This window comes from Aquila chrysaetos, chromosome 23, assembly GCF_900496995.4.
Source record: "Aquila chrysaetos chrysaetos chromosome 23, bAquChr1.4, whole genome shotgun sequence".
In the NCBI taxonomy this organism is placed as follows: domain Eukaryota; kingdom Metazoa; phylum Chordata; class Aves; order Accipitriformes; family Accipitridae; genus Aquila; species Aquila chrysaetos.
This window is the reverse complement of record NC_044026.1, coordinates 8,310,321-8,325,360: the sequence shown is the minus strand read 5'-3', so window position 1 is coordinate 8,325,360 and position 15,040 is coordinate 8,310,321. Positions and strand designations below refer to the sequence as shown.

The following is a 15,040-nucleotide window of genomic DNA, read 5'->3' as shown; positions in this document are numbered from 1 at the left end:
AGAAGATTCATGGAGAAAGTATGTAAAATTAAAAAAATCTCATACTGCTTCCTTGTTTAACTGTTGCTGCTGAATGTATAGCATGTGGGACAAACTGGTGCCTGACTTAACTACAGAAAATTGATAGCAGCTATACTTTAGCAGGGTTTAGGAGAAACTACTTCCTGACTCACGTATCTGTGTAAAGTATCTCCATACACAACTTAGCTCAATCTATTTTCCAACAGATAAAGCATATCAAGCCAAGGAACCTGAAAGTGTTTATTTTAATTTACCACAAATGCATTAAAAATAAACCACGATTTGTTATTCTTGTCAGTTCTTTATTGGTTTTCATCCTAAAGACTAGCACATTTACAGCATACATGGATTGGATGAACTAGAATATATAAAACAGTAGCCATATGTTTATGATATATTAATACTGCCCAAAACCAAATAAATAAAAATATTTCAATGCACAAAGCTTGGCAAATACAATTGTGTTGGGACAAAACAGTGTTGTATTATACAATAATTTTACATGTATAAATGAAACAAAAGGCAACTGTGCTGTAGGTATTTTCACAGAACATACACAGAACATACTTGGCAACAGTTTTCTTTCTTTACCTTTGTATGTTTTATAATTTAAAAAAGGTACTCAAAAAAGAACATTAGACAGAACTTCATTTTACAGTAATCCTTTAAATTTGCCTCTCCTGTGCAACAGAAAAGCTTACTCCACCCTTGTGAAGCATCCTATGTGGATTTCAAGTTTCACAGTTTTTCTTTTTTGATGAACTCCTCAAGATCTTACTGTTCATTACGCCCTTTAAACAAGCCTGTTGATGTGCATGTACTGACAATGGCGTATATATAAAATGTTAGCTGGACAACAATGTTTGACATGTAAGCGTACTAAAATCAGAGTATTTTAAACAAAATAATGCAGTACTTGAGACCGGTATTCCACCACTTTAAAAAGGTGAATGAAATCCATGCACATACAAAATTCGGCAACTTTTTCTGATTACATTGGTATACAAAATAAATAAAGGATCGCTAAGCTCTAGGGTAGATCTAATGATTGTTGGCCACAGTCTAAGAGAGTGGCTCTGCTAATTGTTACAATAGACCTCTTGTTATTTTCGTCTGAAGCTGAACATTGGAAGATTTTTAGTGTAACAATACAGGACTTAAAATATAATTAACTATGTTTGAAATATACAAAATAAAATTATCAACTCATAAAAACTAAGGGATATAAAGAGTATAGTTTATACAAAAATAAATGTAGCATTTAATAATGGGCCAGGGACTGAAGGTTCAGCAGAACTAATGGAATTACATGTCTAAAGTGATCCCATTGAAGAGTTTTTCACCATACATTTGTTTACATATTAGCAATACAATAAAATCAACACTAATTTATTAATTGGCGAACAGGGTTTGTAAAGTTTCCAAGGGATTGTTCTACTGTAGATGACTCGTTCAGACCTAGGATAGGTACTACAATACATTGATTTTGCACAGAATTCAGTGTTTTGTTATCCTAGAGAGACTGAAAAAGTGGTAACAACCTAGTTCAGCAGAACTCTCTGACCTGACTTTGTGACATGCTGCTCAGTGTTTGACTGCAAAAAGCAAAATGCAAAAACTGCTAGACCTGTAACCCCCAAACCTACATGGGAGCAGAATGAACATGACTGATTGATAGAGCAGTGACAGCACAGACAAACATCAGTGAGGGAGAAAGAAATCAGAAAACAGCCATATACTTACCTGGCTGTTGCTACTCTTACAAGAATAATTGAGCGGATTTTTCTATTCTAAAACTTGCATCCTTAGAAACCAGGAAGGAAAGGGCACAGTGTGCTGAACAAAGCTAGCTAGAGATGACTTAATCCTGTTAAAATTTGGAAATCAATGTTGAGCTGCTTTTTAAAAAGGTATCTTAGCTTCAGAGGCATTCCTTGGGAGGTTATTTCCAAGGAGATATGTTGAACATTTTTTATCAAATGCTATCAAACTGAGCACCTTAGTCATAAACTAGAACACATGTGAGGCTCTCACGCATTAGCAGTAGCACATGAGCAGTTCCTTTCTATCAACATGGGCCATCGCTACCTTCCTCAGAAATACTCTGAAAATGGTCATACTCCCCCCCCCCCCCCCCCCCCGATTCTGAACATCTACCCAAGTAAAATGCAAAGGTAAATGGAAACCAATTTTGGTTATGGAGTAACGAGGATGCATTGGGCACTTTGAGCATTTTTGTATTGATGTACAAAATTGAGATGGAAAAAAAAATCAAACCTCAATCAAGAAAATGTAACCCCCCCCAAGATACTAATGCTTACAATCCAGAAGTGATATAAAAAGCCATGGGTAAAAGTGTGTTAATTAATATAGAATACCATGGAACATAGTGAACATGTCACGTGCAACATTAGCAACTTGCTTGTTGCACTTGCCTTATAGTAGGGAAGGGCAGGGGGAACTGTTGTTGGCATTAATGGTTAGGCATCATTACGTTTCGAAACACTTTTTAAAATCAGTTAAGATGTGTGCCCAAGTCCTTATTTGTCAAAGATGACAGGAATTTGTTTTATTTGGACAGAACTAGAAACTAGACCTCATATGCCTGGCCTTTTATGTATTGTTAATTTCATGTATGAAGATGGCATCCTATATACAGTAAAACAATTTATACTCCTGGCTTTTGCTGTGCTGATATTTTTTTTGAAGTTAAACTTCTGTTTCTTGATTGTAACAATGCATTCTACAGTTATTAGACTGTCTAGGATCCAATCCCTTTTTATTTACAACTTCTGAATTTTACTTTCAGTTTTAAAAAGTTTATGAAAAGCTCAATCTCAAGTCAACTCAGTATAAAAAGATGTTATGTGAAACAGCTGCCTAAATGCTGTTCCTAGAGTCCTTGCCCATCCAGGAGTTACCTAGCTATTTGCATATAGGTAATTATTAAGTAGCACAATATCTGTTCATCTTACATACACTGAAGGCTATTTAAACGGGCAGAGAGTCATCACACTATTCTCAAGCTAAGGTGTCAGAATAACTGTTACTATAGATTCCAATTCTGTAAGTAACATGCTCTGTATAACCTAGCAAAACGTACAAAAAGGTTATTTATCTCTTCTGGATGACAAAATCATGTATTAATCTAGAGTGTATCCACATGTTTTAATGGAACAGCAATTAAAGGACATAGTATGCTTATGTTTCAACTTTTCCATAAGTTCCTTCTGGAGGCCTGTAATACTTTGGGAAAGCCTTCAGTTGCAGGGAATTAAATGCATACTTGCGACATCCAACATTCTTCATTGTATTTTCTCGCCGACAACCCTCACTGGGGAAAAAAAAAAAAGCACAAAAAATGACAGCAGTAAAAAGGAAAAAAAAAAAAAAAGACTTAAACTAAGATGAAATGAACTGGTTATTTTATAGCATTAACAAAAAGTTGGTTATACTTAATGAGCGTTTAATTAATTTGCCACCGCAAATATTAAAAATGATGACTCATCATACAATGCTAGTAAGAAGCACACAGAATGGACACATGCTATGTCTGATTGCTAGTTTTGCATTTCTAAAAAGCAGCAGTGCATCTACTGAAAAAGTTCTTTCACGATGGTTTCATGTATTTCAGGGTACACTGTGGTGGAGTTCACATGCCGCTTCATTGCACAAGGGATCCCAAGAGATTGCTTACAAGCAGTTCTGCTAATTTATTAGTATATTATGCTGAAAAAGAAAAACTGCTGTTCTTTCCGTAAGTGCTTTAAAGTAATACTGTTGTTCCCTGTATGTCAGTATTATAAGTATGTACTTAAAGATTAGAGCTGATACAAAAATAATGACTTTCCAGTTATCTCTGCATGCATAAATTGACTTGAAAACCAACATAGTCTGAAAAAAAAATCTTAATCATGAAATAGCAGCTTTGTGTGGGTGCAGAAAAGATTGGCTGCGTTGACAGTCATCACCCCAATGAAACAAAGCTGTGCAGAATTTAATTTTTACCCAATGTTTTGGTGCAACTGCCCCACATTACAAAGAGGTTCTGTGCTACAATAAAAAACTACTCCAGTTATAAGGCTTCTGTATGCTTGTGAATCTACTTCAGAGTTCCTTTGATTATATCCAAAAACAGGCATACAAAGAGGAAGCACTATCTTTTAAATATATATGTTATAAATCAATTTAGGCTTGCAGGAGAATGTCTTTCCCCGATAAGAGAACTGAAACCTAAACAATGAATACTAGAACTTCACGGCAAAGTGTACAGTACACCATCTTATGGTGGAAATGTCACGTTATTCCTGCCTTGGAGATGGCTGCAGCATCTACCAGGTAAACTGTGGTCATCTGATTCAAAAGGAAGGTTTAGATTTTGGTTCAGTTTCAAAGCTCTCTTGCTCTTACTGACCTCACTGTTCTTCTAATTAATTTTAGCTAATTAAACTGACTGTAACTGTGTTCTGTGTGTACCACTGTCCTGGTTTCAGCTGGGATAGAGTTAATTGTCTTCCTAGTAGCTGGTACGGTGCTATGTTTTTCAGTTAGGTATGAGAAGAACGTTGATAACACTGATGTTTTCAGTTGTTGCTCAGTATTGTTTAGTCTAAAGTCAAGGGTTTTTCAGCTTCTCACGCCCAGCCAGCGAGAAAGCTGGAGGGGCACAAGAAGTTGGCACAGGACACAGCCAGGACAGCTGACCCAAAGTGGCCAAAGGGGTATTCCACACCATGTGACGTCATGCCCAGTATATAAACTGGGGGGAGTGGGGGCAGGGGGATCGTGCTCAGGGACTAACTGGGCGTCGATCAGCGGGTGGTGAACGATTGCACTATGCATCATTTGTATATTCCAATCCTTTTATTATTAGTGTTGCCATTTTATTAGTGTTATCAATATCATTATTAGTTTCTTCTTTTCTGTTCTATTAAACTGTTCTTATTGCAACCCACGAGTTTTACTTCTTTTCCCGATTTTCTCCCCCATCCCACTGGGTGGGGGGGAAGTGAGTGAGTGGCTGCCTGGTGCTTAGTTGCTGACTGTGGTTAAACCAGGACAACCACCTAGTTTAACTTCATAAAACATTGTAACTTTTTGCTCTAAGAAACAGTTTAAGTTTCAAATTTGCCTCTGCAGCACATTCTGTGAGGTGGCTTTTATAAAATGGATCATATGTGATGACACTATTTTTATGTCATTCTTTTGTGTTTCACAGAAACCGCCTCCCCCCCCCCCCCCCAAAGGCTGTTGCAGTCAAATAGATTCATCAAAAATTTGCACAAATTATAGTTAGGAGCACTAATAAAAACAATAAGTTTAAATAGCATATATGGGATAGCAAATGAGCATTTTCACTCCAAAGTGAATCATGCTGTTCATAATTCATTCCACTGCATCTGGTTATTGCACATGTCACTCCGTGGCACAGGTGGGCCACAGAGATGGTGACAAAGATGTATTTCACACACCGTTTCATGTGCCATGTTTCTTCTGCTGGAGGCACTTAAGCAGTATGCATTTACAACATTTTAAATCTGAATGCCCGAATGAAAGCACAGAGTAAGCTAAAGAAGAAAAAAAGATGAAAACTCGTCCCCACCAAAGTTTAAGAAAAAAATTTTTAAAACTACATTGTTTTCAAAAAGCCTAGGCTTTCATTCTAGATGAATTTAAGGGTGGTCTTACTGCAACCGTAATGATAGTCATGAGCAAAGCCTTCATACTTTATTTAAACAGATTAATAATCAAGGGGAGTTCAGTGGAGATATGCCTACTAAAGTTGCTTTCACATCTTGTTAGATTGAACCTAGGACACTCATCACATTGCAAGAACAAGGCCACAGTCCAACCTGACATTCATTTACTTTGTAAAAAGGTAGATTTTGGTACCCGTAGCAAAAGAACCAGTGTTAATCAGAAAGAAGAAATGATTTATACAGAGACACAGTGCTACTAGATATCAGCACAGGACATGAATATGTCCAATATCATCATACCATGATTTTATATCTCATCAGCAGTAAGGATTTACCTAAACTCATTGCAACTAAAAATAAATAGGACGTATGCTCAAATGTGTATATATGTATATAAAAAAAATAAAATCTGTTTTTTTTCTTTTAAAAACAAAATTGTGAGAATAGTGAGGAAAAATACCAGAAGATAGTGTACTGTACAGTCTGATTTCATGAAGACACAGATAAAACCACATACTTTTTTTTAAGTTAGAATATTCACCAAATTTAGGATTTTATTCTAATTTTTATTCTAACTCTGCTTTTTTTGTTTTTTTAAGCTTACCTCTCTCAGAAGCTTTCAAATTCCATTAAAATTGATAATAAAAGCTATAGCTACTTAGGTTTTTTGAGCGAGTTAATAATAGTAGAAAATAGAAATCACAGTACTAGAAGGGTTCTCCTCAGAAGCCCTATTTTCTGTCATCTCAGGCACCAAGCGAAGTAAATTCCTTCACGAATTTAGCAAACTACATTAAATGAGGTTAGGTTTTTTGATCAGCTATTGCTATTGACAAGCTCTGCCAGACCACTGCATCAACAAAATTTTTCAGTTTAAACAGGCCTCTCCCAGTTTGATGTTCTATATAAATGATGATAAAATTTCATCTGCAATTATTCTGCGTGACTAAACTAGGTAAGCCGCTTTAGTCTCACCACTTAAATAAACGTTAACTTACCATCATTCCTTTATCTCTAAGTCACTATCAACATCATAACTTATTAAAGCTGTCCAACACTTAAAAATGGAAATAACAGTAATATTTAGTCTAGTGTAATTAAAACAAAGCCAAAAGGAAAACCTCAAATCCACCTACTAAAGGAGCTAACTGATATCTCCCTCTTCTTGCCTGAAATATTAAAGACCAGTATCTTTAACTTCTAGAATGATAATGACCCTGTTTCAGAATAAGTTCTGTAACAGAGCACCTGAAACAGATAATGGATCATTAGCAGGCTAATGCCAATTACATCCTTTTCCTAACCACAAGTCATTCTCTTTATGTCTTTAATACATTACAAAATGGAGATCTACAAATAGAATGAAATAATTCCGCATGCAGTACACCGCCAGTTTTCTGAGTGGGTACACTAGTCTATTAGAACATACTTAACCATGAGAAAGGAACAAGACTATGGCTCTACAAACTGTTCAGCAATGTAATTTGGATATTATGCTTTGAAATGAAGGTAGAAATTTGTTTATTTCTTTAAATAAATTTCTTACAATTTCTTATAAACCCCACCCGTGTTTTTATTTTTCTCTTCATAGCTTGTAAAAATGAAAGGCAAGATTAGCATACACCTTAAATATACAAAAAGATACAAATTCTTTTCAGACAGAGTTCCTTTCTCTGGAATACATGAAACAAGTAACACAAAACTATATTTGGTAAGAGATCTTCAGGCCGGCTAAAGTAACGAGGTAACAGGCCAATGTCAGACTATGTTACAAGCACTGAAAGCAGAACAATAATTTAAAGTTTCAATACAATTCTTTTTGATAAAATAATTTGATGTATATTTACAGTTTAGTACAATAGAAACGTAAATTGTAAGGCATAATAATAATTCTTGGCAGACAATGCTATGACACATTCCTTTGTCCAGCAGGTACCAAGTGGCAATACACATTCAAGCACTTTTTTGTTTTTGTTTTTTTTTAACCTTATCTTCACTTGCAACGTAATCTGGCCACCAGGTATGCTATGCTCAGAAACAGCCACACAATCAGTAAATTGGGGCTGAGAGCTAGTAAAGGAATAGAGTAGAGGAGGCTGGGATCTAGTCTGAAATCTCGGATGGGCACCAAGCCACTCAGGTTCTTCTGGGTGACTATCTCCCGTGTTCCAATGCTGTGAAAAGGAAGAAGGTTGGGAGGAGGGAAAATAAAACAGAAAAGAAGACGGACATGCAGATGAATGTATAAAAAGAGATGGCAACACAGGGTGGTCAAGAAAATGAAAAAACATGGAAGAAAGCACAACAAAACCAGAAGATGAAGTAAAGAAAGAGTGGAAAAACATCTCAAAAATATGTATCAGCACAATTACAGAAATAAGGAGAGGGAAAGAGAATAAAAGAGAAAAATAAGAAAGAAGTACTGTAGTCTACTGAAAATAAACACATGTAGGTTGAACATAAATGGTTTTCCATGTTCATTCTTTCAGATTATCAAGCAATAATATCCCATGCTGCTCTGCCATGCTTCCGCATGCTGCAAAGAAGCGGAGCTCTGAAAAGCAAGCTGAACATGAATAACCATTGTAGTATTTGACCCTTTCAAACATCTTTCCATGTAGGCTGAAGTGAAATAATTTAACCTCTAACTACCTGCTCAATATGTAAACAAAAAACCCCAAACCACCCACTTATTTTTTTACTTCAACATGAATTCAAGTGTGTATCAATATGCTTTCCAAAATGCCTGTTTCTGAAGTGCCTCAATACACGCATGTGAAGACAAGACATGCTGCACAGCCCATCTCATTATGCCTCTGCTTCCTAAATTGCTTTGAGCACCAAAGGCCTACAGTGGAGAACACCTCTTCAGGTAACCCAAGGCTTTGTAGTGTGCTGTTTCATTTTGGATCAATCTTATACCCTGTGCAGTTCAACTCTATTTTTAGTTTACAAAGCAACAACTAAATGCAACCTGTGAGCCTGATCCTGTCAGAACAAGTGCACTCACTCCATCCATAAAAGGTGATACATAACCTTGCTGGTTGCGTAGCAAGGTTAGGTAACCAACAGACAATGTCTTGGAAGCCATCAGAGATACACTGGAGGTGGTGAAAGAGAAAAACAGGCTTCAGATGCTGGCGACACTTTAAGTCAAATGGAATTAGGTGGGCAGGGAACTAAACCAACTGTATTTCTGATCCGGATTAACACATCCAAATTGGTGATCAAAATATGTTTTCACTCCTGGTGCCTACACTGGGTAAGGGCAGATTGAGTCTGTGATGCCTACAAATCCCAATTATCTTTGTAGCAGTGGGGACGGGGGTGTATGTGTGATTAGGAGAATCAGTAAGTGGAAAGCTAACGTTGACTGGAAAGTGGTGGATAAAGGCTCAACAGAATAGTCTAGGGGAAGGAAAGTGTTTTAGGATATAGATAAGGAAGTAAAACAATGGGAGAGGGAAAGAAGGAAGAAAGGCTCAAAATGACAAGATGACATTATGAACATCACATGCCACATCTCTACCATTAAAGATTAGTATCAAGCTACTCATTTTTACACAAAGACATGCACAGACACGTACAGTGGGAATGGAGGCAAGAGCTGGAAAGTGCTTTCCTTGTCACTGTTGGCCCACGTAGATGCTTCCACCCAAGGGGTGAAAAGTCACCTTTTGGAAATACCAAATACACCAAATTGTACAGTGTCTTAAATCAAAACATTCAGCAGACTACCTCTAGGAAAGGACCAGGGTAAAGAGACAAAGCAAATTCCCTGCTAATCCAGCGTGGATATGGGAATCCTCTCTGTGAGGAGAGGCTGGGGCTGCCCCATGCTGGACACAGCTGGTTCCAGCCGGCTCCAATGGACCCACCGCACGCACGGCTGAGTCCCTCAGCCACGCTGGTGGTGCCTCGGGGAAAGTGTGCGTAAGAAAAGGCAAAACACTGCATGGCAGTGAGGAGGGACGGGAAAAGATGTGAGAAACAGCCCTGTGAGCACCAAAGTCAGGGAAGGAGGGGAGGAGGTGCCCCAGGTGCTGGAGCAGGGATTCCCCTGCAGCCGTGGAGATGACCATAGTGGAGCAGATGTCCACACTGCAGCCCGTGGAGGACCCCATGGTGGAGCAGGTGAGTATTTCCTGAAGGAAAGTGGAGCCCATGGAGAGCCCATGCAGGAGCAGGTTTATCCTGAAGGACTGCAGCCTGTGGGAAGGGCCCATGCTGGGGGGGGGGGAAGATATGCAAGGAGGAAGGAGCAGCAGAGAGGAGCTGTTATGGACTGACTGCAAACTCCTGTTCCCCATCCCCTGTGCACTGCTCAGTGTGGGGAGGAGGTAGAGGAGTTGGGAACAAAGAGCGTGGTAGCTGGGCCTGGGACAGAAGGGGTTGTGGAGGGAAGGTGTTTTAATTTTTGTCTTTGTTTCTTACTGTCCAAATCTATTGGCAAAAAATTAATTTTCTTTAAGTCAAGTCTGTTTTGCCTGTAACAGTAACTGGCAAGGGATTTCCCTGTCTTTATCTCAATCCATGAGCTTTTTCACCATATTTGCTCCCCCTGTCTTGTTGAGGAGGGGAGTGAGAGAGCAGCTGGGTGGGCATCTGGTAGATAGCCAAGGTCAACCCACCAAAATTTTAGTCTTAAAGCAGGTCAACCAGTGAAGAAATTCAACCAAGCTTTTTATCATGGCTGTTTTATTGCAGTGAGTGGTCATAACCAAACATGACTGTCAGGGCTTTATTATGTTGTCTTTTTAGTTAGCACCATGGCAGCTAGAAGAGATTATTTCCCTCCCCCCATTTCCAGCTGCTTTTCAAGAGCCCCTATCAGACACAGCTCTTCTCTGTTGGCTGAACTGCTTATGTCACAGCTTCCTAGTTGGTTTAATGAAAATGAGCTGGGCTACCTTAAACATGTAAAGCATTTTGCTACCCAGGCTGATTTTGACTGAAACTGGATTAGAGCATATTCACACAAACAGCTCCACTGGCATATCTGACAGGACAGTAATCTGGTAGGGGAGGGAGGGCAGGGAGTCACAGGTCCAGTGGGGAGTGTTGGCACTGCTGCAGTTGGAAGAGGCTATGTGATCCAGTTGGACCTTGATTCTTGAGCTGCCTTTACTGGCCAGTTAGTTAGTCATTTCCTCTGTAGCTTGGACTTCCAGACATACCATCATGATTTTACTATTTGTAGGCTATGAGTTACCATATATTTGATTTAGGACTGGAAAAGCTGCAATTTAGTTACAGAAAAGTGAGTTTATTCTAATAGGATATTTGTTTCTAAGGTGAAAGCCACAAACTTGTATCTGTGAATTTCTACAAGCATCTACAAAGAGCACTCAATGTTCTCTCCCTGATGTCCATGCTCACTGAACATAATTATCATGGATACATAATTATCGCAAGACTAGGAAGGAAAGGAAGTCCCTGAGGACAACTAAGTGGGAACTAACACCTCTGAAGACCAACATCACATGGAAGAAGAGGGTGCTTTCTTAATTTTTCAAGAACAGTGTAAGCAAGGATGCTTTTGTTCTCTAGAAAGTTACCAGTAGAGAAGAGATGAAATACTTTGAGTCCCATAACTTAACAGTACTTCTTCCCTGTCCTTCCAACTGCCCCAGAAACTTCAGAAGTCTTCAGGACTGAGCCAAGCCTTCCATTTCCAGTACACTTACACAAATAAAAGATCCAAGTTAAAAGAAAAAGCAAGTTTTCTGAATGCCGTGGAAGTAATTTGCTACCCTTTCACTTCCTGTGTCTGTTATCTAGGTCAGGTCATCCTGTCTAGGCTGAAATGGGTTTGGGTGGAGTTGGACTCCTACATACTTGTTCTGTAATCCTATCTCTCTTGTTAAGCTTTGTTAATTCTGTGCCATTGTTCCTGAGCAGAACTGGCAAATACTTTTAAAAACACAACCACCTACCCCAAAGAGCAATGACATGTGAGGAAGAAAGAGTGATGGGTTTGAAAAACGGTCTAATCCTAGTATTCCTGCAGGACTAGTCAGTATTTGTTCTGCATGATCTCTCTTAGTCAAAGATTTAACAGAAGAAGAGAAGGTCACATCTTTCACCTGTCAAAGCAAGTCCCTGATGTTGCTAGAACACACAAGCCAAATGTTTTGATTAAATTGGCCCTCTTTCAATATCCCTGTGGAGGTCAACATACAGCAATGCGTTTCTTGGGTCAATATTTTATCTGATCCTGTGTTCACAACTGCATTAAAAAAACCCCAAACATTAACTCAGTAACTAATTTAAAGAAAGTAACAAGATTCCTAGTATTATACTCATTCAGGTTTTTTTCTTACTAAATAAACAACTGTGCAACAAAGCTTTTTTTCTTTCAGATGTCTAAGTCGACAAGTTGCATAATTTAAATAATGATATTTGAGAGTGACTTAGCTCCATTTTAAGTTAATAACTTCTCCCTCACAAAGCTGTTCCAAGTTTTGTTTCTGGTATCAAGGTTTAATTAGTTTCTGAATGCAGTTTTCACATACTGTACTAACTCTGTAACAATGCAGCAAAAAGTGCAGCAAAAAAGTGAAAATAAAGAAGTCCAGTGACATCCAATTAGATGTAGATATAAAAAACAAATTATTAGTGTAAAAGGCTGCAAGTGTTATTATATGAGACATTGTCCTTCTAGGTAACCAAAGAGTAAGAAAGGGTCAAACAGCAAAAACATACAGAAAGGATAAGAGAATTGAACACTCTAGAGAATTTGGTGGGAAGACACACAGTACAGTACATTCAGTAAGAGTGAATGTTGAAAAACAGGACTGAACAGCATTGTTGAACTACACTGATAAAGACTAAAGCTAGATTTCTTATCCTTTCTTTTGGTATGTGAGTTACGGAGTTTTCCAGCAGTGCTTGAAACAAGGCATTGAACAACAGTAAACAGATTTTCTTTTTTTTTTTTTTTTTTTTCAGTACAGTATTTAATTCTGCAAACATCTCTGCTGCTTCAGAATACAGAACATCATTATATTGATATGACAACAAGACACTGACAAGTTGTGATGAAATTTGGTTGCTGTATTGTGAAACACTCATACCGACATTTGGCCCAGTGAGCAGTGTTTCACTGCTGAACAATACACATGGCAAACCAGTGCAAACTGCAGGTGTCTATGTTTCCGAGAAAAAAAGACAGGTCGTCCCTGAGAAATCTGCCTGATCTAGAACTAAGAAACCCAGTGCTATGACAGTTCAGGTAACCTCATCATTAAACAACTTTCAAAGAAGCACCAGTTTCCTGTTCTGTAAGCTCAGCATTAATTGAAAACACACTTTTACATGCTTCTCTGAACTCCCAATTCACTACTGAAAACTAAAGCTCATCTGATGCAAATCGGGTAGCAAGCAGCTTTAGCATATGCAAGTCACTAATACAGGCAAGGGAGGGATGAATTCTAGCAGTCGGTTTTGCAGTTTTCTGACTTTATTTTACTTTTTTTTTCCTTTTGATAGAAACAGAGACCACTGCTCCTCTGCAGTTTGCATGGTTCCTTATTTAGGAGTAAGTGACACAGTCAAACTCTTACCTCCTCATACACTCCAGAGCCTGGGTGAAGACCTGTGGAGCCATTCCATGTTCATGCTGTAGGATCAAACACTGCTCTAGGGTGACCGACATGGCAGTCCTATCCTTGGCACTTTTACAGCTTGTAAATCGAACACCATTTAGTCTGCGGCATATCTAGAAATGGGACATACAATTCATCATTCCTTCCTCATGCATAACCTTCCGCCAGAGAACACACCTGTACTTCTCCTTAGAGAGACACAAATGTTGTGTAGGACTTATCAAAAGTTGTCATCTTTAGAGAGCAGAACTTCATTGCATGAGTTGTAGGGAAAATACTGATGTGGAAAATACATTTAATCTCCCCACGTCTCATTCTAGAGGAGGTTTAACCTGGCAGTATTTCCAAGCTACGTGCAAGCCAATGGAAGAAATTTGAACATATCGATAATAAAAAAAGGGGAAAATACATATGCATAGAGAAAATGACCTGAACTATGCAGAGATGTTTAGATTAATAAATACCTCAGCAGCTTGCCAAAGGATATCAACATTCTTATTTTTCCTTGCATGTACATTTTGTCCCAGAAATCTTAACAGTTCAGGCAGGCACGTCTGACTACGAGATCGAGGTAGACCTATAAAATAAACAAAACCAACTCCACTTACTTACCGTATTCAACCCTTTAACAAAGATAAGTTACATGGAAAGTGTTCCTATATGCCTGTTGCAAACACAATTGTGTTTTCTTGAAACTATCAAAGCTTACAACAATTAATCCAATTCTTAACAACCAACAAAACAAATTCAAGTTTAATTAAAGTCAACTGGAAATATCATTCAGGTTATTTAAAACTTCAGGGGCTCAGAATCTGATAGCAATATAATAACAGAGTGAACGAAGGGAGCAAGATTGGTATAGTATCCTGTTTTGTGTGTCACAGATGTACTTGCTTTCGCACACTGTTCATAACTGCATATAAACATGTAACTGCCTGTATTATCGCCCCTCAGAGGTGATAGGATATCATGCATGTCTCCACAGAAGCTCTGAAGATATTTTATATACTGCTCACATTTTCAATTTTAAATTTGCAAGCTGGCCAGTTTCCAGTTACAAGAAACACTCTTTCCAACAGGACACTACACTATCATGATATGTTTATTAATATTTCACTAAGTGGAAATAAATCAGTTGAATTTTTTCAGTATTTTAGAATGCTTTCAGTAGTCATATGTTCAAAGTGTTACACATCATCTCTTACATACATAGAAAGATACTCAAGACAATCAAGTATTAAATAGGTCATCTTTTTGTGTTTTTTTTTTAAAGAGGTACCTACAGATGACACCAACTAAAGCTGTGACTGGATAAATAAGGAGGCATGCACTGTTAAAAAATGACTATGTGACAAAAAGAACCCCACATGGGTGAAATATGAGGTTTTATTTTTGGACCATGTATCTTCTCACAGCAAAGAGTATGTTAGACTAACCTGATCTCCTTCTATGACAAGGCGACCACTTCGTGGATGAGGGATAGGCTGTGGATGTTGTATACCTAGACTTTAGTAAAGCCTTTGACACTGTTTTCCACAGCATTCTCCTGGAGAAACTGGCGGCTCATGGCTTGGATGGATGTACTGTTTGCTGGCTAAAAAACTGGCTGGATGGCTGGGCCCAAAGAGTTGTGGTGAATGGAAGTTAAACCCAGTCGGTGGCCGGTCACAAGAGGTGTTCCCCAGGGCTCAGTTTTGGGGCCAGAATTAAGAG

The 15,040-nt window shown here is 38.3% G+C and overlaps 1 protein-coding gene across 23 annotated transcripts in view; it reads right to left on the bottom strand.

Moving 5' to 3' along the window:
* Positions 1 to 302: 302 nt before the first annotated feature.
* Positions 303 to 15,040, bottom strand: part of INPP4A (inositol polyphosphate-4-phosphatase type I A) — a 128,836-nt gene continuing 114,098 nt past the window's right edge. For 16 of the 23 annotated variants that reach the window (XM_029998720.1, XM_029998717.1, XM_029998721.1 and 13 more), the window contains 3 exons: positions 13,792 to 13,904; positions 13,286 to 13,440; positions 5,721 to 7,894 (listed from right to left, as the gene is read on the bottom strand). In XM_029998720.1, the coding sequence (XP_029854580.1) occupies positions 7,714 to 7,894; positions 13,286 to 13,440; positions 13,792 to 13,904 (449 nt within the window). In that variant the 3' untranslated portion in view covers positions 5,721 to 7,713. Of the gene's footprint in view, positions 3,356 to 5,720; positions 7,895 to 13,285; positions 13,441 to 13,791; positions 13,905 to 15,040 lie in introns of those variants that run through there. The other 7 variants (XM_029998725.2, XM_029998724.2, XM_029998726.2 and 4 more) reach the window with 1 other exon arrangement.